General features: G+C 40.0%; 1 protein-coding gene and 1 long non-coding RNA gene across 2 annotated transcripts in view; one reads left to right on the forward strand and one right to left on the reverse strand.

Moving 5' to 3' along the window:
• The window catches only part of LOC123376287, a 117,910-nt gene that overhangs the window by 53,169 nt on the left and 39,011 nt on the right, over positions 1-25,730 (forward strand). The window lies entirely within an intron of this gene.
• Positions 5,779-25,411, reverse strand: RGS21 (regulator of G protein signaling 21). The gene is made up of 4 exons (XM_045028194.1): positions 25,401-25,411; positions 19,545-19,621; positions 14,406-14,572; positions 5,779-5,982 (listed from the first exon to the last, which is right to left on the reverse strand). Exons 1-4 carry the CDS (start codon positions 25,409-25,411, stop codon positions 5,779-5,781), a joined length of 459 nt encoding a protein of 152 aa, XP_044884129.1.

Raw genomic sequence — 25,730 nt, forward strand, 5'->3', positions numbered from 1 at the left:
CATCTTTCTCTTGTCTTCTGTTTCTGTCTTGAAGCCCCTGACACCATACAGCAAAATCTCTCAATTTCCCACTCTTCCTGATAAGAATGGGGAGTTGATCCTGCAATCCTATACTTAAAAACTCCTACTCAAGCCAGTGGAAGTTCTACCTTCTGAGTAATGAGTTTCAGGATCAGAGCCAGAACAGAAAAATCATGTAACTACCCAATGGATAAGGCCCACTATAGCAAATAGCAGCTCTGCTTGCTTCAGTGCAGTTATGCTGATTGCTGACTCCTAATGGCTGCTATCAGGGCAAATCCCTGGTGTAGAGAATGCCTTGGAGACTGCTCAGCATCAGTGTTGAGCTACAGGGGGAAGCTGCAGTTTCCTTTTGGAGTATCATTGCAGAAGGAGCACTAGCTATGGGACTTCAAAGAGAAACCACCACTTCCTCCTTGAACCCCAACATCAGTGGCCGGGCTGCTTTTCAGTTAAACTTCACTGTGAAAGAAGGGGGGATAAGGCAAAAGAGGAAAACAGATGGGGGCAATAGGGTAGAGGGAAGAACAGCAGGGAAGTCAGTTTTAAATTGTATCTTCTACCCCAACCCAGACTATTGTTTGGGTAGCTCAATGTGGCTTTCAGGCTACTTCAGTGTCTCTTCCTATTGTTAAAACTAAATGGGATCCCTAATTTAGTTTTATAAATAGAAAATGGCTCTTTGGGCCACAGACTTGCTGATGGTGCACCAGAGGACATGATGGGTGGTGGGAGAAAGAAGTAGGGGTTCAAATAGTTTGTGTAACCTCAAATAAAATAAACAATCATTAAAAATCATATTACATTAAATATGTTCAAAACAAATGGTATTTAAAACTTTACCCTTGTCTTGTCAATGGTGAACTGTTTTTCATAGTGGAAGAACACTTTGCATATCTCTTCAACACTCCCGAAATTAGAACTTATTTTCAGAAAAAAATGAGTTAGCCAGACAATAATAGTAATAATTTGCATCAGTATGTCTGTAGTCACCTCAGGATTGCACAAACACCCTATGCATATCCCTGTGTGGCTTAATGTGTTTTCAAATATTGTGGATAAAAACATTGTGGGACAAATCCAGCTGGTCTTAACAACACAAGTAGCCCTGTTGATGACTGTTGGATTACTTGTCTGAAGATGGCCAACAGGATTTGTCTCTGTGTCTCAAATATTTCAAACCACAAAGAGGAAAATATGGATTAGTTGATTACCAGGCAAACCTGTACCCAAATTCTGGCTGACTTCTTCCTTTTGAAGCTGTTTGTTGTTACCCAAACAATCCCTGCTCCACAAACTTTTAAAGTTAATGGGGCTATTCAGATGCCTAAGGTTAAGCAGATGCTTAGATGTCTTGTTAAATAATGACCTAAAGGTGCATAGCAGGAGGATCAGGCATTTTTGACAATTTCCTAAATCTATCTGTGCTTTGCTTCCTACCCAGATCTGAAGAACTCTGTGTAACTTGAAAACTTGTACTTTCCATCAACAAAAGTTGGTCCAATACAAGATGTTGTCTCACCTACCTTGTCTCCATGCTCCTATGAACATGTATTGTCCACATTCTCCATTACACCCAGGCTGTGCTAGGATGTAGTGGGCAGTGGTTGCTGTTAGGAACTAGCTCTGACTCTCTGTTCCCTGGTTGTTTGGCCCCAATGGATGTTAGGTTCCTTCTTGTTCTGCTCCAACATCCACTACCCCTAATCAGGCCATAATGGGTTTTATGTCAGTATGGGATCAGGTGTAATGAAGCTTTCCCTTCTATGGCCTTGCCTCTACTGTGCATTACCTCCAAACCTGCCCTCACATACTTCCTCCTACTCCTTTCACCATGAGAATGAAATTATACACTGGCGACTCCAGCCCATATATGTTCATATAGTAACAAATCCATATTTAAATTGTTACATTTTAAAACCTCATTTTCATGATGAAATAGAATGTATACTTTTCCCCCTGTCTGCATTCTCCACATTATCACAAGAATTAGTGAAAATTGGCAGGGTGACTTTTGAGTGCATTATTGTAGGTGCACAATACACATGAAATGATTGGAAAGGAAAAGAGAAATTAATAATTAATAGAAACTGCACACACAATTATTTCCTTTTTTTCTCAAACAATTAATAAAGTAGTGAGATATTTCAGTTAAAAATGTAAATGAAATAGAGAACATTAGACAAGCATATAATTAAACTTTCATTTGTTCTTAATACAAAGTTGTTAGAGAGCAGCTATTTATTAAATATTATCCATAACTCATTATCATTTACAATATGTATTATCCACCATTTATAAACTTATTTTCTAAATGTACAAAAACAATAAAAAGATGAGAGAAAAGAATTCATAAAGGATTTGGTGACATTAATTCAACAACGTCAAAACATTCTTATTTGTAAAGTATATAAATGATTGAAATTGCCTCTTTTTTTAAATGTGAAAAGTACAAGCACATTTAATTAAACAATCATTACTGGAAGAAAAAATGGGAATAGTAAGAGGACTGTTCCTGGTAGGCAGATGCAGATTATTTTAATCTAGATACAGTGCAGGACATTAAATATACAGGTGCTAAACAACAGACTTGCTAAACTATAAGTGAGCATGTTTGCTGTGAATGCATTCAATCTCATTTTTACCTCTTGGAAAAAAAAAACAGGAAATAAAATCCATTACAGTACATACTCCTGCACAAAATTAATGCAACATTCTCTATGTTTTGTTTAAGCACTTTTTCACCATCTGCTCTGCTTGGAAACATTCAGGTATGTTTGCTCATATATTATTCAAGTATTGATGTGTAGTTTTTCAAATCTGTACTATAAACAGCTATAATGTGTGTCAGAAATCCCAGCTGGATTGATGATGCCGAAGTAATAATCATTACAGGATGGTTAATTGTTGTTTTTCATACCAAACAAAATGCAGAGAATATTCTGGTTCAAACATAATTTGTAGTGCACATATTTCATGTACTTTCAAGGTTGACCATTAAGTTATTTGGTATATGTTATGACATATCACAGACCTTCTGTGCACTTAATGTTTATCTTTGGGGCTGAGGTAATGATTTATTGTGGAATCACTAGCTTCTGCTGTCTGCATTTCTATGGGTTCTCGCAGTGTGATGGTGGTAGACAAATTCTCCTAATGGAGGTGGGAAGCTCTGTAATTCAAAAGCTGTGGTGCTTTTTGACTGTTTCATTTTTGCGTGAAGGGAACATAAGAGCTGAAATAACTACCCAATATTCCACTGATAGTCCCTATTTTAATAATATTCTCATTGGTATAACAGTGTCAGATGTGTATTCTTACTCTAAAACTCAGGACTCTAAAACAGTTCTGACCATTGTTTAATTGGGATAATAGAGTTAATGCTAATTTAGGAATACATCATAGAAGGTGTCCTTGTAGCAGAACTGATGACCTCTGTACCAAAGAGGCAGGGATTGAGGCCACAAAAAGGGTGCACACCATTCGGGGGCGGGGGGTGAGGGGAGATAGGGGTTGTGTAGAGGGTCATGAAGGCTTGTCGAGTGCAGTAGCTACTGCAGCTTTTCTGCTACTTAAGCACCTGCCAGCTTCCGGCCTTACTATTTGGGTTGAGCTCAGGGTTCATCCTTTATAGCATTACTCATAATTGTAATGTCACTGCCTTCCTTTCCTCCAGTCATGCGTGACCTCATTTTAGCATTGAGGATCATGTGGGTGAATGTGTGGATGCATTCAGTAAGAGGAAGCTGATAGGAGAATTGTTGCCAGTAATGATAATATCAGAATATGTTATCATAAGACAACCAACCATGTATCCTGTTCTGGAAATAATTTGGATAACATATCACAAGGATTCACATTGTTTTACATATACACTCTAGTGACATGCTGTATTTTGAAACACATACAATTATTTTTGTTTAAACATGTTGTATGACTATTTTTGGCACAAAGCAGACTTAACAGGACTGAGGATCTGGATCACTAATTATAGATAAGGCCCTCAGAAAATTGCTGATTTTTATTTTTAAATTCATGGCAGCCTTATAGGTAAATGTTTGTATTTCACAGGGTATGCATGACTGCTGAGTCCCCCTCCCTCCAAACTGCTTCAGTTTTCCCAACAGCAGGAAGGCCACAGCTGCTCTTGGGCAGTTAGGAGTCTGGTCCCATCCTGGAGTGGGTGGGGAGGTGGTGGCCAGTCTTGTCCCAGGAAGGAAGGAAGGAGGATGGGCTAGGGTGTGAGATACCAATGTCCAGGGTGACAAACACCACCTGGATGAGCAGCGAGAGGCAACTCAGTGTGCAGATGAACCATGTGGCTCTGACCGGTCTGTCCCAGGACAGGAATTTGGGCCCGACTCACTCCATGCTTAGCTCCAGCCCAAGCCACCGTTGCTGCTTCCCGTCCAGCTGATGGGAAGAGAGGATGGTGCTGAGAACCTGGTGATTCAGAAGCCCAGTTTGCCCTTCCTCACAGCAGGCCCACCAGCTATCAAGGAGCTGAGCCCAGTATCCATCCCCCAGTAGGGCAAGGCCCCCCTCACACACCTGCTCCTGTTTCAGATAGCAGCAGGTCTGGCTATTTTGCTGGCTACAGCAGTGGGGGTGGATCCTGGTCTCAGCTCCTTGCCATCCAGCTCTCTGGTGTCTGCCCCTGGGCCTGTGGGGTGGGCTGGGGTTCCTAGTCACTGCATTGTCAGCACCACCCCCTTCTTCCTGCCAGCTGGACAGAAAGCAGCAGTGGGGGCCTGGACTGGAGCTGAGCATGGAGCACACCAGGATAGGATTGGCCCATGCACACCCTACTCCTGGGATAAGTCTGGCCTGTCCCATGCCCATCTTCCTTCTGGAACTACTCTGCTAGCCACCCCATGAGCCCCTGTGGCCTCATCAGGGAGATGGAAGCAAGGATGCTTGCTTACGCCTTGAAAAAGTTGCAGTGTTGAGCTAATTTTACAATTTCTGTGCAGTACATGAAATCGTGATTTACACAGGCTCTTAATTATATATAATATGTTGGCTGTTTTTATACAGTTCCATCTGTACCTCCTTCCTCAGCCAATTTCTATCCAGGTTGCTTCCAGTATTGTGCAAGTAGTCCTCTTCAGATCTGGGTGCTACCTCATATAGAATGTTGGTGAATTGAGAGGGTTTAATGAACTTACATATTTTACTAGATTTTTAAACTTTTTGGAGTAAAATAAATTAGAGCTGGCCAGGAAACATTTTTCAGTCCTGCAAAAAAACCTGAGATTTCAAAATATTTTCCTGTCTCCAAGTTGAGATGAAAAGTCAAAATATCGAAAATTTTCCTGATCCAAATATCCCCCCAATTTTTGGTTTGGGTCAATCACAACTGACCAAAAATATTTGGTTTGTTTTGATTTCAGCCATTTTTCTATTTGTGTCCTACTAAGCTATTTTTAGTGTAAAATTCAAAATGAAAAGTCATTTTTCATTTTGACAATTTTATACCTTTTCCAAAAAAAAAAAAAAGTTGAGAAACTTTCCCATGAAATGTTTGTTTTGATGAATCAGCATTTTTGATGCAATACATTTCATCAAAAAATTGCCAAACAACTCTTAGTAATATTGTTATACATTTTAGTATAGTGCATTTTGTATTTCAGAAGGAAATGGGAATTCTTAGATGTAGTGTGTATAACCACTTTAACAATATATTATTCTATACTTAGTTGCAATGGAAGGTATAGAGTAGATTCATAATCCTTGTGTCTTTGATATTTACCTTATTCACAAAAATGGGAGCCATCTTTTCTGGTTTCCATTCTGTTGCTTATTTACCAGTTCCTTATAAACTTCTGACCTTAGAAACCTAGGGAAAGAGTCCTTGGCCATGAGACTATAGATCAGTCTCTGAGCATCATCAAAACATTTCAGGGTTGGTTCCGAGATATTCTGAGAGATGTGGTCTCTGGTAGTGAAGTCAATATTAATCTGGGGAAAGTAAGGTGTAATAAAATTAGTTTAAATTTTACTGGAGAGTTGAAGTTTGTATTCGTGCATGATGCAAATATTATTTGAATTTTTTCTCAGAATATGCTGTCTGATGCAAACTAGCATGTAGTTAATGCCTTTATTTTCTAGCATATTGAATAATAGTTTATTTTGGTTCCCTGGTCTTAAGGAGATAGTATCACAGAAAGAAGATAAAAAATGCTTTTGATTATCTAAGTATAGATCAAGGCAGGAAATTCTAACTCTTTATAATACAAAAAGGAAAGCATTTGCATTTTCTTTCAGAGACCTACCCTTTGCAAAATATGTTCTATAACACATACAACTCAATCAACCGAGATACCTTAATTCTCCAGCCATTCTAGGGCTATTTGAATGTTAACTATTAACTAAAGGGAATTCTGTTCTCCCGATGAATTGCAGATGTGTAACTTATTAATCATAAGGGAAGTAATGTGTCTTTTGAGGTGAAAATAGACTTCTTGTTCTTTAATTGGCTAATTATTAACAATAATAATAAAGCTGTGGTCCATGAGTATAGGATGATCACACAGGACTGGCTCTGGGAAGGGTGTAATGTGGTGTTCAGCAGCATTTACTACTGTGCACCTGGACCAATATCCAAACGGTCGGCTCAGAGTTGTATGGCGTTTGAGGGGGTGCTCATTCTGTGTGGGCTCGTAGTCCAAGTCACTGTCTAGTCCATAGTTATTGCACCATTACCCCACAGAAATGTAAAATTAGGCCGATAAAATAGATTGGCTTTATTATCTGCTGAATGCTTGATAGGCCAGGAACCAAACTGTAGTTGAACTACACACAATAGCTGAAAAATCTATGTGCTTCTGAATGTGGACTGTTTTTCTGTTTATGAAAGCATGTATTTTATCATAATTTTGTGCATTCCTTGGATTTATCAGTGTGAAGATTATTGATACTTTTATCATCAGGCAGATATTTTTCTTCAAATATTTATGAAACTATTATTTCTAATTTCCATTACAGGAATAGAACTTTTCTTTTAAAAACAGTTTATTGTTGGTGACTTACACTCCTCCAGCACTCAGAATGGGTCACTATGACCTGACAGCCACTGGAGAGAATAGACAAGCAATACTACTTGACCAGAACCCCCATCCCCAAATAATCATCTCTCCTGTTACAGAGGTGGGACACGGGGCTGGGAGTCAGGAGAGTGTCAGGGCCTCTGTCCAGTAGGGGAAGTGCATTGCCTCTGTGCTCTGGGACTCCTGTATCATCTAGCCAGGGCTGTGCTGAAAGGTCCAGCTACTCAGAGGGGCTATCATGGGAGGCCAAAACTCATAGGGTGCAGTGGGCAGGGAGTTGTAGTTTGCAGGGCTGCTACTAACAGGTCAGATTCTGTACCAGATATGGACTGGCTACAGCACTTCCTTCTTAGAGAGATACACCAGAGATATGTTCACTGTAAAATTCTTTATTGCACTGTCAGTAATGGCTGTTGTGAGCTTAAGTCTTAATGTATGTTACACACAGTGCCACCTAGTACAACACAATCGAACATTCTATTAGATCTCCCCTTTAAGTTTTATATTTCTGCCATTTTACAAAATCACGCTATCTTTAGAGTTCAGTAGATCAGTCTGTTAAGTATCTGTGAATCATACTGGTTTTCTAATTACACAACTCAAACATATATTAACTTGGTCACCTGTCTGTCCATTAGTTTCAATTACTGGATATGGTTGGTTTGGAAACTTTGAGTTGTCATCTTCTTGTTCTGTGTCTGCCATCTGTAGAATTTGCTTGCTCTGTTGATTATTTTTTAATGAGGAACAAACTGTAGATGCTGTCAGTTTCTGTTGAACTCTCCACTGTCTGTCTCAGTCATATATGATCTGGGTGATTAATTCTTTTTCTTTGTGACAGCTGGAATTGTCTATCCTTTATTTTCTCCATCCAGTTTGACACAAACACGGTTCTAGATCTGGGGGTTCTCTGAGAGACATCTGTTATGAAATTGTTTGGAAGCTCTTTTTTGCATTTTTATCTGATTTGACTTCTCTCTTTCTGTCCAGCTACTCTGGAGATAGACTCTTTTCCAAAGTTGGAAAAGTAGTTCTGAGTTGTCTTCCCATCAGGAGTTGTGCTGGACTATATCCGGTAGCTGCTATCGGTGTTGATCTATAGCTCAGAAGAGCAAGGAATGGATCTTCCTACTGCAGGATTTTCTTGGCTGTCTGTACAGATGTTTCAGCCTCTCCATTCACTTGTTAGTTGCTAGTAATACAATCAAAATCATATTTCATTGAGAATGATTTAAATTCTGCTGTATGAATTGCTGTCCATTGTCCATCACTAGATGTTCTGGAATACTGAAATGAGCAAAAGTGCACTTCAGTTTCTCAATAACACTGTGATATGTTATGTCTTTTAAATACATTATTTTTAAATACTTGGAAAAATAGTCCGCTACAGGTAATGATGTCCTCTGAAAGCACACAAATCTGTAGCTAGTCTCTTCCCAGATCTGTCTGGGGTAGAGGAGGTTTTATTAAAGCTTCTTTGTGTTATTTTGGTCTATTAGTTCTACAACTTTCATATGCAGATGCTTTATTCTTTATGTCTTTGCTGATGCTCGGTCACCACACTGACTGGCTGACCTGTTCATGGCATTTAGTTAATCTTTGATGTTGTTCATGGATGAGGTTTAGGATTTCACCTTTCATTTTGTTTGGAATTACAGTGCAATCACCTTTAATCATTAGTCCATCTGGCTTGCTTAATTGTCCATTTACTCAAACTAGCCTCCTGTCACTTCATTCATGCCCTTTAGGGCCAGCTGGCCCAAGTAGCTAATGTAACTTCTTGAAGCTGCATGTCTTCCAAGGTGTTTTTTTGTAGCTGGTGTAGTCTCGTTTCTGATACTGGTCTGTATGTATCCATAGCATCCATGTATGCCCTTACATCGTCTTCAAGATCACGGGTGTGATGCTGGTCTCTGCAACAATGTGTCTGCTACTACCTTATTTTTGCCAGGAACACATGTAGCAACTGGGTTAAATCACATTAACATTATTGATAGATGCTGGCATCACAGCAGTGCTTGATCCCAGTCTTTTCCATTGATGAGAGTTACAAGTGGCTTATAGTCTGTTATCAGTATACAAGAATCCAGTCCACACAGATATTTGTAAAAATTCTCACATATCCTGTGCATGCCAGGCACTCTTTTTCAACCTGTGCATATAGTTTTTCTGCTTCTATGAGTGTGTGAGAGCAAAATGCAACTGGCTTCCACTCAGATCTGTGTTGTTGCAACGATACACCATCTACCGCATAGCTGCTTGCATTTGGACTGACCATTGTGGGTTTAGTCACATCACAGTACTTGCAGCAAAGAGTCCTGTGGCAACTTATAGACTAACAGACGTATTGGATCATGAGCTTTTGTGGGTGAATTCCCATTTCGTCGGGTGCATGTCTGATACTTGATCACAGTACTTGAGTACTGGAGCTGTTGAGATAATTTCTTTTACCTTTCTAAAGGCAATTTCTTGATTTGACCCCCATAGCAAAGACGTGTTGGATTTTAACAGTTCATTCAGTGGTTTTGTCACTATAGAAAGGTCTTGTAGGTATCGACCAAAGTAATTTACCATCCTCAGTTGTTGGTGCATTCAATTCTCAAATAGCTTTTACTTTCTCAGAGCTAGTACTGATTCCATCTTGGTTCATCGTCTGTCCTAAAAACTCAATTTGAGATATTTGGAAAATGATTTTTTCTTTGTTTAGCTTCAGTCCAGACTGACTGATTAGGCTTAGAACTTTACTGAGGGTTTTGTTGTGTTCCTCCATCAAAGGACCCATATATTAAAATATCATCCATGAAAACTACAATTTCATTTATGTTTCTTAACAGTTCTGCCACCTTTCTTTGGAAAATTTCAGGTGCACTGGTAATCCCAAGAGCTAATCTTCAAAAGCAAAATCTCCCAAAAGGTATGATGAATATTGCCAGTTTAGAACTCTTTGGCTAAAGGAAGTAGCCAGCATCTGTTTGAGGCATCCAGTTTAGAGAATACTGTTGCTCCTTTGCTTTGGGGAGAAAGTCATCCATTGTGGGAGGATCAGTTTTTCTCTCACAGCTGTTTCATTTAAATCTTTGAGATCCATACAGATTTGTATTTTTCCATTTTTCTTTATAACCAGGATTACTGGAGCACATCATGGTGTTGGTTCAGATTTTCTCAATAATGCCTATATTCTCCATTCTCTTTAATTTAGTTTTCACTTTATGAAACAATGGGATAGGAATCCTGAAAGGTGTATATACGTAATATTATTCAGCATTGTCTTTTAAGATTATTTGTACTGGATCTCCTTTCAAAAGCCCAATATCTCCAAATATTTTGAGTTCTCACATCTTTCTCACTAGGCCCATCATGACTGCCATGATATTTCTGAGAAGATTGTTGGTCTTTGATCCTTTGATCACGTAAATTCTGAATGCAAAACTTTTGTCCTTGTAAATTGTTTCTTTGGTGAACTGGCACATGCAGTTCAGATTACCTCCAGAGCTAGTCAAGGAGATATCAAGTAATTTTAGCTCTGGTAGAGATTATAGGTGATTGTAAGTCCCTTTTGAGAGGATTGTCACATCTGATACTTAGTCATTTTAAAGTTAATAGTCTTCCCAGGAATATTCAGTTTCACCCTCCAGGCAGGCTATGTGTCACCACGTGATAGATCCCAGAAAAAATGTCTCTTGATTGTCTGGAATATTAGTCAACTCCCTGACTGCCTTGGTATGGCAAACAGTTGCAAAATGTCCATATTTTGTGCATTTATTACATATTTCATATTTAGTGTGACACGTGTCTTAAGCTATGAATTTTTCCAAATCCTCTGCATTTAGTCTGAAATTCTTTGTAGCCTGGGACTCCCTCATAGCCTCAGGGCTTCTATATTAATGACTCTGTTTACAGCTTCTAAGCTCGTTTCAGGTTTTTAAAGTTGCTCCTGCCTCTTCTTCTGTTGTTTGACTAGTTCAGACTGCTATGCTAGTGGGGTAGCAGCTTGTAGATTTAAATTTGTATTTATTTGTAGTTTCTGTGAAATGCTTTTATTTCTAGGCTCAATGATTAGACTGTCTCTGATATTTTCATGTTTTGCAGTTCCAAAATCAAAGTTTTCAGCCAATGCATGCAGAACTCTTATAAAAGAGTCAACATTTTCTCCTCATTCTTGAATTCTCTGGTGAAAACATGCTCTTTCATAAGCCACATTTCTCTGAGGTATAAAGTATGAAATCAAACACATACAGAACCCTTTCATAATACTCTTTGTGACAATCTTCAGTAAAGGCAAAAGATTTAAAGATATGCGTTGCCTGCTTCCCCATAGCATAAATTAATGAAGATACCTGGATATCTTCAGTTTCCTGGTGGAGTTTTGTAGCAGTTCAAAATCTTGCAAAATACTGCTTCCAGTCTGTCCATTCTAAAGGTCTTGAAAACCGAAGTTCTCAGGGGCACTAAAGAATGAATTGTTGATTACATTGATCGTACAATATTTGTTGCTTCGTTCTTTCTGTTTGCAACCTTTGTTGCTATTTTTCTTCTATTTGTACGCTCCTCTGCCACCAGTTAGACTATCTTTACTTCTGACACAGTGTCATGTGCTTCTTGTACTGAGTAGGCTGCAGGGCTGCTACTAGAATGTCAGACTCCTGTAACAGATATGGACTGGCTACAGAGTTTCCTTCTTAGAGAGACACACCAGAGATGTGTCCACTATAAGATGCTCTATTGAACTGCTAGGAAGGATGGCAGTTGTGAGCTTAATGAAGGTATGTTACACATGGCACCTCCTAGTGAACAGTATAATACAGTTTAGCATTCTGTTATACCTGGCACTCAAGGGGGGCAGCAAGCAGGGGCTGCTCAGTGGGGGTAGGTGCCCTTTAATCATGGGAGCAGCAGACAGGTGGTAGGGGAGTGTCAGGAGGGAGACAGTGTGATAGGTACTCAGGAGAGGCAGTGGGCAGGGACTGTGGGGTGCCTGAAGGAGGAAGGGGTACCCTGTATTCATAGGGGGCATAAGGTGGTGGGCTGCCTGGGGATAGTGGGTGAGAGGAGAGGGGTGCCTCAAAGGGGAGGAGGGTACCTGGTACTCACAAGGGGCAGCAAACAGATGAGAGAGGGTGCTGAAAGGGTGCCCAGCACTCACGGGGGGCATCAGAGAAGAGGTGCCTGTTACTCACCACAATGCAGCAGTTAAGGAAGCCTTCTGTTCCTTGTGGATCTGTTGCTGCAAAGGTCAGGTCAGGTGGTCTTTGCTGCCAGGACCCAGCAGGGGCTCATTTTGCTTACTCACTGCAGAGCAGCTGCCACTGACCAGAATATCTGCCCTCTGCAGCGGCACACTGTGCCATCTGGCAGGGACTCTGCATGGAGGGACCAAGGCACCATCTCTCCTTCCAGAGTGAGAAGTTGGGTCCAGGGACTTCTGGCATGTCCAAAATTTGGGTGAAAATTAGTAAAAGTCAAATAATTGTTTTTAAACCCAGGAATTTTTCAGGGAAAAATGGTAAAAAATGAAAATGAAGGGCCTTATATATACTGTAGTCCTAAAGGACATTTAAATGTTTTGTTTTGCTTAAAAAAATAAAGTCTGAGTGTTACTTTACCTCATGCAGAAGAAACAACATGTCATAAAATAATGTTTTTAAAAAGGGGGATTCATGAGCAGACAAGTACTAAACTAGAGTCCCTGCCATTTAGTTACTTCTACTTGGTACTACCAGCATTTAATTATAATAATATCCTTTTTGCTATCATCTGCAGTTTCAGATAGATAATTTCACTCATATTTTTCATGCTTCAAATCCAGAGGCATTGAGTACCTGCAACTCCCATTGACTTCAGCAAGACAAATATTATAGGATTTGGCCCATAATTTCTGTAATTTTGTTTGTAGTAATAATAATAATAATTAATGTAAAAGAACTTTGATCAGTCATAAGACATCAGGACATTCAAAACACTGTTACTATCAAAAGCAGAGGGATCAGTGCAAAGGCCACTGAGGGAGCACACATCATAAGGTAATTAATTCACTTATTTCTTCATTCACACAACATTTTCTTTCATGATCAAGTTGAACATTGTGAAGGAGTATTTCAAAAGGAATGTTTCAATATTCATCACATCAGAAATATCTGTGTTAAAGGAAATGAACAAATAGTAGCCAGTAGCACACTTTAATTTACTTTGTGGAGGGAATATAGTTTATCGTACCATAAAGAAGCGTATAGTCAATGAAAAGCCAAGAAAAGTAAATGTACAGCCACTATTGCCAACCCCAACCATTCAAAAATCATGAGATTGGCTTAATAATCATGAGATGCATAAATTAATAAATTTGTGAGGGTTTTTATGTGCCTTATGGGTTTTTGAAGCTTTAGGGGGATGCCACCTGCCCCCAAAGTGTGTGAGAACTTTTAAGGGTCAAAATTCAGCCTCAGATACACATGCAAAAATGTGTCCTTCCCCTGATTACTCAGAGGGGGCTCCTCTTATCCTCCTCCACCCCTAAGGTGAGGGAGCTGCCATCTAATCTCTCTCCTATCACATCACTATCACTCCACCTTCTTCAGCCTCCCTTTACCCTCCATTGGAATTGCAGAGGAAGTCTGCTTCTCCCCTACCCCATCTGCCAGTGTCCTGCTCCTCCCACATTCTGCACATGCACCTTTTAAAGGGTCTCCGATGCTCCTCACAGTCTGTTTCCTAATTGTCTTGTCGAAAGCCCCGTCTACAGTGGGAGCCATTTTGCCTGTGGGAGGTGGCAGCCACATTTATTAAAGTCAGCCTCCCTTCCACAAGCAGACAGACTGCAGTGAAATTGCCATCATACTCTTTTCAACCCCCTTGAGAGTAATGGGAAATGACAGTCATTCTGAGTAAGGGAAAAATCGCGAGTTAACATGATGAAAGGCTACCCTCACGAGACAGGTAAAAAAAGCCCAAAATTGCTAGAGCCATGATAAAATTGAGAGTTGGCAATAATGCATACCTCTCCATGCATCAAAATGAGAATGCATGCATTAAGAGGTAGCACTGAACCCAAACCCTGTGTAATGTTTACTTGAAGTGTATATTCAGACACTAGATGTCTCTGTGTGCTTTTAAGAGTTCTAAAAAAGGGTGTATTCCCTAGTAAATGAGAAAAGCAAAGCTGGAACTCAAGCTGTTTGGAAGCCTGTTTGGTGTTCTGTAGTTGTAGTTATTTGTCTTTCATAAATGCTTCCTGTTGTAGACACACTGTGATCTTGAATATCATCACATTCTGGGTCTGAGCTTTGCAACTTGAGGACTACCCTGGAAACTATCTGAAGAAAGTAAAAATGACTGTTTTACCTCCCTTGGAGCATCAGCCTGGATAAATTCTGAATAAATCTTTTGGGCTTTTGAGGCAATTTTAGCAGAAGACTTAGTTTTCTTGAAGTCTTCACAGGCCATCCAGAAATCAATGTTCTCCTCACTGAACTCGGACTTCAGGAATGTTCTAAAGGCAGCCAGGCCATCTGAAGAAATAGAAAAATAAATTAGAAGACATATATAATCTATGTAGCAGTCCAGAGGGTAAATCATGTTAGGGTCCAAAATCTCAATCCTTCTGTTCTTATTCAGTCTACAAACCCTTAGGACAAATTCAGCCTTTTGTTAGATTCAAACAAAACCTCTTTCATTTCAATGAAATTGTACGAGTATAATAGAGAGCTGATTTTTGAACTTTGAATTTAATGGGAGTCTTGTCTGAGAAAGGACCACAGGATTTAGCTATAACAGCATAACCAAATGTTAACATTTGGGGATTGATCACTCGGACAAACTCCCATTGAAGAAAGATTGTTGGTTTCTGTTTCCTCCACGCTTCCCTTCAAATATTCAAAGTCATCTATAAGAGTTTTTTCCAACTCAGAACTGCAGAATGTGACATGTGAAAAGTAATTTTAATGGGAAGATATTTACTCGTATTAGAAAGGCTAACTAATTAATGAAAAATCTTAACTTTCCACTATTTACAGTATTACTGTAGTTCATATGAAAATTATACACCATCAGAAAAGGTTTTGGGATTTAAGTACTATGTTGGGACCTGGGAGATGCCTGTTCAGTTCCTGGCCCTGCCACAGAATTCCAGTGTGGCCTTGTGAACTCACTTAATCTCTCTTTGCCTCAATTCCCCAATAGTAGACCGGGGATATCCAGGAAATCCAGTTAATCTTGTCTATTTAGATAATAAGAACTTCAGGGTTGGTAGTTTCTCTTTCTGTGTGTTTCTACAGTGCCAACTGCCGTGAAGTTTTAATCTTGGTTGGGGCCTCTAGGTACTAGTAGGTAATACAGATAAGAAGTAATAATCCTGTTCTCCACATCTTGTCATTTTAAAACAATTTTCTCCCATTCAGGAAATCCATTTCAGACTGATCTTGAGACAGTCTGTGGAAATTTAAAACTTATTTTGGGAGAGTGAAACTATACTTTTATTTAAAGCCCATGTAAATGAAAAGGGAATATTTAAGAATGCAATTTAAATTCAAGTTTTAAGACTTTATGCCTTTCAATTGAAAACTCCATCTGGCAACTGTACTTTAAACGCAGAGAAATTCATTTGTATTGAAATTGGCATTGAGATGGGAATGATGATGGGAATTTTGTCTACCAGTAGTTTCCTTGTTACAGAACTCTAGACTGATCCTGCTCCCACTGCGGTCAATGTGACTTTTACAATTAACTTCAATGAGAGCAAAATAAAACCCTCTGCTAGGTCACAACCAGTGGAAGGGCCAGGGAAGTACAAAAAGGGCAAGAGCTGTCTTTTACTCTGTGTAGATAGCACATAGCACTTCTCATTATCTGGACTAAATTAGGTGTATGTCCTGGGCCAAGGGAGAGGATGGCCAGAAACAATGACTGATAAGTTAGGAATGGTGTATGATCTGAATTGCAGAGGCCAATTGGAAAGCTGTCGCTTGACACAGCATGTACCACTTGAGACAGGAATTCAGTTAAATCCTGAGGAACTAATGCAAAAAACAAACAAACAAAAAAACCCTGTTCCACCTGCCATACAAAGAAGCCACCAAACAAAGGAGCCCCATGAAAAACCATACAACCCAGGAACAACATAGGTCAACCTATGGGTGAAATGTAGCAGGAGTGACAGTGCAACCCCTATAGTTAACTATTTCCAGCCTATCCTCTTTCTTTCAGTCACTGATAACTTCCCTACATTTTCACCTTTTTGGCTGAATGTTTTGTTTTTGTTCTATCTCTGCATGAAGATGAACTGGAGGAGGGGGAGGGGTATGGTTAGAAGGGAGATTTGACTAAAATCAGTTCAACTGCAATTGAGGTTGGGCAAGGAGAGTGGAAAACATGCTTTCTCGTTTAAAAAACAACAACTTGCAAGCAATTTTTGAATGGCTCAACAGTCACAATGGCTTGGGGTTTAAAGTTAATGTGGAAATAGCCCTGTCAGAGGAAAAGTGCCTTTGCATGTTCCAAAGATAATTGGTTTGGTTGGAGTTACCAGTGCATATCAATGCACTGAGCATGCACAGATTTCTTCCACTTAGCTTGTAAAGTGAGCAGTTAAGAGAAGATTCTCTGTGCATGCATGGCTACTTTAGGAGCACAGTTTAGAAATAACAGTAACAGGAAACATTAGTTGGTCTATTTAGGCAACCTAAATTATCTTGGAAAGCTCCAATCCTGTTATACTTATATGGTTAACTTTGAGCATGTGAGTAGTCTTACTCAAGTGTATAAATTGAAGCTCATATGTTCACAAGATCAAGGCCTAAGTTGTCTTTGTGATATAACTGCCTTGTTCTTTCAGTGGCACCTGAGGAAGGCTGGTTGAAAAGAAAATGAATAGAATATAGCTGCTTACTGCACATTAAGCACTGTATTTCAAAAAAAGACCTTAGGAAAAACAGAATATATCACATTAACAGTTTAACAGCTTAAATCTCAGTTCTACAAAAGTCCTTAAATTTACATAATTTTGGCTATGTAAAGGATCCTGTGACCTATAAACTGCTCTGTGCCATCTAGCAAGGGGGTTACAAGACTATCCTGATCCTGGTATGTACATTCTGCTTTTCCAAAGACTATCATGTAAAGTCTTAAATGAAAGCCAGGGTCACACTGGTGGTTAATATTGTGAAATGTATGTACAGGTACTATGTAAGGAGTTATATATGTATAATGAAAATGTGTTTTAAAGTCTGTGTCAAGACAGAGTTGACAAACAGTCTTTCTGTCACACAAAAGATGTTTATTGACCTGTCTCTGTGCCAGCATGTTAAGCAGTGTAAGCTAACACAATGGCTACATATCTACATACAAAATCAACAGGGGGATGTGAAATCAACAGAGCAGCTGGTCTGTACACTCTTGCCCTGGGGACAGAAGACCTGGTATTTCGGTGAGCGTTCAATGGATAAGGGACTGTACTCTACAGAGGAATGCTTCAAAGGGACTTGGGGACTGGGGTGCACCTATTGTTGTCCTGCAAGGCAGAGTGATGGCTGGCATAGCCCAGAGAAGATTTTGGATAGCTAGTAGGCTGGTGGTGTCAGGGAGTCAACACCCAGTTAAGCACAAGCAAGTCTCCCTCTCTTTGGAGGCAGGAGAGTAACAAGGTGACTCTCAGAACTGTCACACTGTGTGAATGAGAACTGTCACACTGTGTGAATGAGAATCAGGCCCTATGACAAAAACACGCTGTTCTCTACAATATTTTCATTGTCAAAAAGGCCTTAACAAACCACAATACCACCCAGAGAGCAAAACCAAGAATTCCACAGGAATAGCTAAGTTTGTAGAGAGCAAAAAATGATTTGGTATTACCTCATATTATGTGAGAAATAATATGTGATCATCTAATTATACCTATGGTGAAGATGTAAGTTAATGTGTGAGTGGTGGGGAAGGCTGCTATCTGGTGCCTTAATGCTAGTCACTTTTTGGCCACGTGCACCGCTGACTACACACCTTAGTGGAACTTTCCCCTTGACCTGTCTCTTTATGACCAGCCTCACCTCCTTTCCCAACTCTTCTTTTAACTTCTGGGCATCTGAATGGAGATGTATTTATTTTGCATAATTGCAAAGTTCCAAGCTGGCAGAAATTAGGCTACTTTAAAACTTACACAGGGAGTCTGTGTGTGTGTGTGTGTGTGTGTGTGTGTGTGTGTGTGTGTGTAGGGGAGGTGAATGAGGGTAGCATAGCTCCCCCTTCTGCTAAAATCAGAGGAAAATCTCCTCTCTTCTCTCCTCTCCTCTCCTCTCCAGCGTACAGTGCTGGAGTGCTACACCACGGCTCCCCACCCAATCTGAATCTACTTTAACCACTGCACTTACACCATATTTCTGACCAACTTAACACCTAACCCTGTAAATTCTTACTCATGTGAGTAGCCTTTATTTGCCCGTAGACAATGTATGTGAATAACTGTTTCCTGGATCAGATCCCTGCAGTTAATATGGAACATGAATCACCAATTACATCTCCAGAGAATTTAGTCCCAAATCTTCAAGGTGCCATTGTTTAAAATATTTTGTGCACACATGAATGGACAGGAACAGACTACTTATCTATTGAATTATTCTAATCCTGTAAATGTATACTCAGGTGTGAGACTGTAATTTCAGAAAACTCTCACTTCCTTGGATAGGAAAACGAGTCCAAGCGGAGGACACTCTAGAAAGTGTTGGCCAAATTCTACCATCCACTGCTATGGGTACCTGCATGACCCCACAGTATGCCAACATTTTTATGGCTCACTTAGAACAATGCTTCATCAGCTCTCGTCCTCTAATGCCCCTACTCTACTTGTGCTACATTGATGACATGGAAAAGAAGCCCTTGAGGAATTCCATCAGGATTTCAACAATTTCCATCCCACCATCAACCTCAGCCTGGACCAGTCCACACAACAGATCCACTTCCTGGACACTACAGTGCTAATAAGCGATGGTCACATAAACACCACCCTATACCAGAAACCTACTGACCGCTATACTTACCTACATGCCTCAAGCTTTCATCCAGACCACATCACACAATCCATTGTCTATGACCAAGCTCTAAGTTACAACCGCATTTGCTCCAATCCTTCAGACAGAGACAAACACCTACATCCTGATTATCAGTACAAAAGTTTTGGTTTTGTTTCTTGCTGATAATAACCCACCTTAATTGATTAGTTTTGTTAGAGTTGGTATGGCAACCCCCATTTTTTCATGTTCTCTGGGTATATATATATCTTCCTACTGTATTTTCCACTCCATGCATCTGATGAAGTAGGTTTTAGCCCATAAAAGCTTATGCCCAAATAAATTTGTTAGTCTCTAAGGCGCCACAAGTACTCCTTGGTATCTTTGGGCTTGAATCTGCTCCCACTGAAGTTGGTGCCAAAGTTCTCAGTGACCTCAGGTAAACAGAGTCAGTAGATATGTTTTTACAGTTATAGGTACTTCTTACCTTTATTTGCTAGTAGTGTATCCACCGACTCAGACCATGCCATTGTTTCCCTAGGGGTTGACCTGTGGAAACAACATCTACCCTTGAAAATAGCATTGTGATCTTTTGCCTATGCAGTCTATGTTAGTTTTTCTGTTGCTTGGACCATGTCATCATCACCTCATTAACAAAGCAAGATGAGTAACTTACAGCACTGCACCATATATCAAACAGTAAAAGGTTAAAAGGAAGTCTGACTTTTTTTAGCGTACAGATAACCATAGAGCACTGCAAAATAGAATGCAATTTGACACTGGCAACTTGATAATTAATCTAGGAGACAGTAGTAATAATGTTTGCAATTGTCTGAACTATAATAAAGGTGCGGGAGAGATATTAGTCACTGTTCTGTAGTGGAGTGCTGGATTTCTTTTCAACTTTGAATGGATTAACCATTAATTTATATGACATTTTTTGCTTGCAATGACTAAATTATCTAAAAGGTTATCACACTAGCAGTGGTGTGATAAATGGGCTATTTCTCAGTTTCCTACCAGTATAAAAATCTGGATCCATTCATAGTTTTGCTTCTTAACAAGGTTTTGATTAAGTATTTGTTAAAGCTGTAATAATCTGTCTTTTTTGTTTCCCACTGGCATTGGAGGCTCCTCCTCCCAAGAAAGCACAAGAATACAGTTACTCAAGAAATTTTCAGTTCTGGGCTGATGTATCTAAATCTAGGAAACTGTCAGGGCAGAATAAGATTTTTTCCAAACTAGTTCATAATTTTAAGTGCTCCGTCCTTTTTTCCTTCCTTCCTTCCTTCCTTCCGGACTTGGTGCATGTGCAATATGGTCTAAAACAGACTTGCTGAACATCTGAACTCCAATGAGACATCCATTGTCTCTCCAATGAATAAAACCCCGTATTATGTAAGTCTTCCACCCTAGGGGGTATCCGATGCAGAGCAGTCAAGTGGTTGTTTGTTTATATGTTCTGTTTATTAGGCTGGCTCCATTTTTTAAAAATGTCCAGTTTCTGAAGATTTTACTGGAGAGCAATATTTATAGCACAATCTGTCTAGTTTAGATAATTTTAAGTCACCTATCACTTATATTTTAGCATTTCATCAAGATGTGCTTTACATATTGTTATACAGAGTGGAATGACTGTGCCATTCAAATGTACGGCCATGTCTACACTAAGGCCATGTCTACACTAGAAAAACAAGGTTTATTGTTAACTAAAATGTTATAATCCTAGCATAGACAAGGCAAGTTGTAGATTTAACACTTTAGTTGTCCTTAGGGTTTTCTTCAATCAGCGAACATGTTCAAACTACAATTTGCCTTGTATAAAATAGCATTTAAACATGTTTTAAATACATCATTTTCCCCCTGGTGAAGGCCATGCTATGTGTAGTGAAGATGAGGATATGTGTAAATTAGGCCTGATCTACACTGAAAAGTTATATCGACATAGCTACATCTCTGAGGGGTGTGAAAATACACATGCCTGAGAGACATAGCTCTGCTGTCCTGATCCCCTGGGTAGACAGCACTAGGTAAACAGAAGAATTCTTCCATCAACCTAGCTATTGCCTCTTGGAGAAGTGGATTAACTACAGCAGTGGGAGAACCCTGTAGTGAGTATCTACAGTGAACCCCTACAGCCATGCCTCTGTAGCATTTTAAGTGTAGACATCAGAGTATTTTTCTATTAATTAATTGATTGTGAATGGCAAATGTTTGTGGCTTGCCCAAGGGATCAGCCTAGATAAACGATGACAAACAAACAGTCGGGGAGTGTCAGTATGAGCCTTTCCAAGTGTGAAGTGTTCTGAGTTAATAAGTTCAAGGTAAAAATCTTGGTGAACTCATGGAGTAGATGACCCCTAGGATGAAGAGAAACCACCAGCACAGAGAATCACATTGTCATGAGGGGGAGTTTGGTTACATGCACCAGAGAAAACTCTTACTAAAACTTCCATGACGTTTGTAAAGGCTCCATTTTTAGCGATTGTGAGAGAGGATCTAGGCCTCATTCTCTAATTCATAGTTCATAACCAAGAATTAGTGGGAGAGGTGTGTTGTACTGAGCAAAATGCCAATCTGCCTATTTGAAAGGACAATGCAGAAACTGGCTGGGGCAGACATGTGCAGTCTGGTGTGCGAAGTATAGTATGTAAGCTAGTTTCTTATGCCTTTCAAAGCAATTATTTAGAAGCAGCAAAGAGTCCTGTGGCACCTTATAGACTAACAGACGTTTTGCAGCATGAGCTTTCGTGGGTGAGAAGTGGGTATTCACCCACGAAAGCTCATGCTGCAAAACGTCTGTTAGTCTATAAGGTGCCACAGGACTCTTTGCTGCTTCTACAGAACCAGACTAACACGGCTACCCCTCTGATACTTAAAGCAATTATTTGGCATTGTTAAAAGGTTTTGGTATCCTCAGTGGCTCCTAGAGAAATCAGAGTGTCCAAACTCTCTTGTTTGTGTAGGTTACTGGTTTGCAAAGCCGAGGTAGCTGCTCTGGATCAAGGAGGGCTTGTTGGACATACAAGTTGACTGAAATGCAGGGTTTAATAAGATGGCTGAGTGAGGTGGGGTTCACTCACCTCCCTCTGGACACAACAGCAGGATCTCACTGACAAGGAGGTGTCAGAGCAAGAACTTGCTCTTTAGTCATATAAAATATTTCTTTTACCTCTGTAGCTAAGCTGAGATGGCCATATTTGGTTTAGCTTATCAGAAGGGTAAATCAAGGTATGTTAAGCAAACAGTTTGTTTTAATTCCATTTTCTCTCCTTTTTTGTAAAAATTATTTACAAATTTGGTTAATATTATTGTTGTATGGGTAACTTCACTCTCATGTTCACAGGAGAAAAGAGAACCTCATCACCTCTAAGGAAAGGTGCTGAAGGGTGATGAGTTTCTTGAACCTATACCCTTCTCAGGCTCAGTCTGGACAGAGGTGTTATATCCCACAGATTTGTGTGGGCAAACTCTAGGAGTATATCTTCAGTGCACAGTTAACCTGTGTGATTTCAAAAGTTGCTAACTCTCTGAAAACCCCCATCTCATTCACTACATGTCCCATTTGCCCATCTCCTTGGGCTGAGCAACCAGTCAGAGCTGCTATGGGAAGACCGCCTTTCTTTCCTCCCTCCCCAAAGCCATTCTTACAGAGAGGAGGGTGAAGCAGGGAGCTAAAGAACCCAGTAGCTCCAGGTAGCTCTGCTGTCTAATCCCCACTCCGTCCTGGGACCAACAGGGATGACACAGCACCCCTGCCCCTCCCCCAACCCTAGGAAGCTCATACCTCCCAACCCTTCAAGTGGCTAAAGTGGGGATGGGTCCTGCCCCCTGGACAGTGGGAGGCCTGGGGAAAGAATTGCAGAGTGAGTCCACCCCTCACTCATCCTGTGTTGATGCCTGGAATGGGTGGAAGGGACCCTGCTTTAGCTCTCGCAAGCCTCTGTGTGTGTGTGTGTGTGTGTGTGTGTGTGTGTGTGTGTGTGTGTGACAGAGAGAGAGAGAGAGAAACCCTGGGAGGAGTGGGATGAATCAATGTGTAGAGGGGACAGGGTGACAGGATTGGCTTGGAGGTTGGGGGCAGAAGTAATTGCTGAGCAGGGGATGGGCAGATGTGGCAAGCCCATGCAGCAGGGGCCAAATTCACTGTACCTGATATATCTGGGATAACAGGCAACACTATCTGTCACACATACACAGGGTATGGACTGGGAGGAGGGGAGGTGTGTTAAAAACATTTTAAAAATCTAAACCACGATACAATCTTTAGAAAAAAAAATCTCAAGATTTTTTGGCCATCTGACTCATGATTTTTGATCTCTTTAAGTTGGTAATACCATGATTAGCACCCAGTTCTGAGCACCCAGGTTAGCCTAGGCTGGATGTGTAGCAAACTGTCCATGTTACTATATCCTCGCTGTTTCTGCACTTGCCTGTGTGTGTCAGGGGATATATCTCACGGTTCTTTGTGCTGTGATACTCTTATATTCTTTCCCAGTCAGTTATATCAGTTGTGGGAGACACAAAATGTCCTTCCAGAGAACTGTGGAAAGGTCATTGTATGACTATCAGCACTTGAATGATTTAGCCTATGTCCTTACTGCAAAGTGGACAGTTTCCAGCCCGAGGTGTAGCCAGGGCTCAGGTTCTAACCTATACCCAGGTAAGCTAGCCTGGGCTTAAGCACCTCCACACCCTGGTCAGAGGTTCTTCTGTGTGGATGGTAAGGAAGTTTGGGCTAAACCCGGTAGAAGCCTGGGGTAACTATGCCGTGAAGACTTACCCTAGATGGGAAATCAAAAGACAATGGAGGAGATGTGAGTTGGAGTAGATTGTTGGTAACAATGTCCTCATCCAAAAGACTCTTACAGAGTAAATTAGGTAAGGAAATCACTCATTTTATTCAGAGCAATGAAGGGTCTAAATTGACCCTGCTAGGTTCCAAATATGCAAATCTAGTCATTTCCTACCTCATGCTTAGACCATGAAGCTATGGCCTCTAATGAGGACAGGAGCTCAGTCCAGCTAAAATTAGACTTGGTGATTGTTGTCTCACCAAAGCACTGCCAGCCTCCTGTGTCTATCAGGTATGGAGGCTATTCGTAATTCTTAATGGGGAGGAATCTCTGTCCTCCGCAGCTGCATAACACCCAATCAAGAATTCTAACCTGCTTCTTTCTGTGGAGTAGACATGCAAGGGCAGATTCTTTCAGGGTTGACTGGACATCTGTCAGAGAATTTTATAGTAACCTTTAATGTGAAGTTTATGATGCTCTTATCTGACTGACAAATCTGTTCCTGAAATCATCTAAAGAATGTTCTTTATGCCAGTCGTTGACCCTAGCAGGGACTTATGCTCCTATATATACTGACTTAAAAAGATGCGTTTCCAGAGACTAAACAACTGGTAATGACTAAAACTGGTCAAACTCTTCATTCTGAATAATATATTAAGGGGCTTTTAAAAATTTTTGGCTCAGTCATGATTACTATAAATATATTTGATATTCTTAAATATTCACTGAGAGCCAGGTTGTCACAGCTATTACTGAACTGCACAGGGGAGTTTGCGAGTTATATTCCACGTAGAGTTATGAAAGTATATTACAGACAATAATAGTATTCATTAATTGTATATTTATCAAAATGCAACATGGGAGCATTAATGTGTTATCAAGTGAGTGCCATTGTTTTCAGAGGAATTTCTATAAGGTTAGTGCATTAATACTATAACATTGCAAGCATTATTTTGAAGTAGCTGTCAATTTACTTGCATCATAACTGTGCAAAATTATAGACACAAAATTAATAAAATTGCATATATATAAATTGAATCTAAATATAATCAATATATATTAAAACACAAATCAAAACCATAGAATATATTATATGAAATTGTGACATTGTTAGTTGTCTGACAATCTGTGAGCCTGTCAGCTCTCTGCTTCCTTTGGTGGAGTTATGCCAGCAGAGAAACTGGACCAGTAAATGTAACAACTTTAATCAAATATATAACAAATATGTGGGAAGTTCAGTGAATATTTAACTGCTTTCAAATCTCCTGGGAAAGCAGAATGACAGACCAGGGCAAATCAGAAAGAATGGACCTAATCCTGCGTACTTTCCTCATGAGAGTGGTGCTGTTTGCTTCACTCAGAGTGATCTTACTGACTTCAGTCGGATTACTCTCATGAGTATCGTGAGCAGAATTTGCCCCAAGGACCAAAATCAGCATATTAATTATAATCAACGAAGGAAATAAAAACTGTCCAGGCTAATCAGACTTCAACTATCCGATTCCATACATCTTCTCAGATAAAAATAGCCATAAACAACAACTCACTTCACTGGCATTTTTCGTTCCACTGTCTGACTGTCACAGGTAATGCAGAATTTTTCTTTTTGACTGATCTTCAAGCTGAAGGTAATGTGACAGCAGGAACGTTACAATTAGTATGCAAATAACCAAACAGCGGGTTGCAAATTGACATTCTGTTTTTACCACTTTCTTTCGAATTATTTCTGTTTCACAAACATGGCTTGTTTTTGATCATAGCCAGCCTAATTTAATCCCCCTCCAGTGCAAGGAATAGCTATTTAATTAAATATGGTTTAGATGGAAACATCTCTCAAACTTTCTTTATACTCTGAGCAACATCTTCACGGAGACATC

Source organism: Mauremys mutica, chromosome 8 (genome assembly GCF_020497125.1).
Source record: "Mauremys mutica isolate MM-2020 ecotype Southern chromosome 8, ASM2049712v1, whole genome shotgun sequence".
NCBI classification, from domain to species: domain Eukaryota; kingdom Metazoa; phylum Chordata; order Testudines; family Geoemydidae; genus Mauremys; species Mauremys mutica.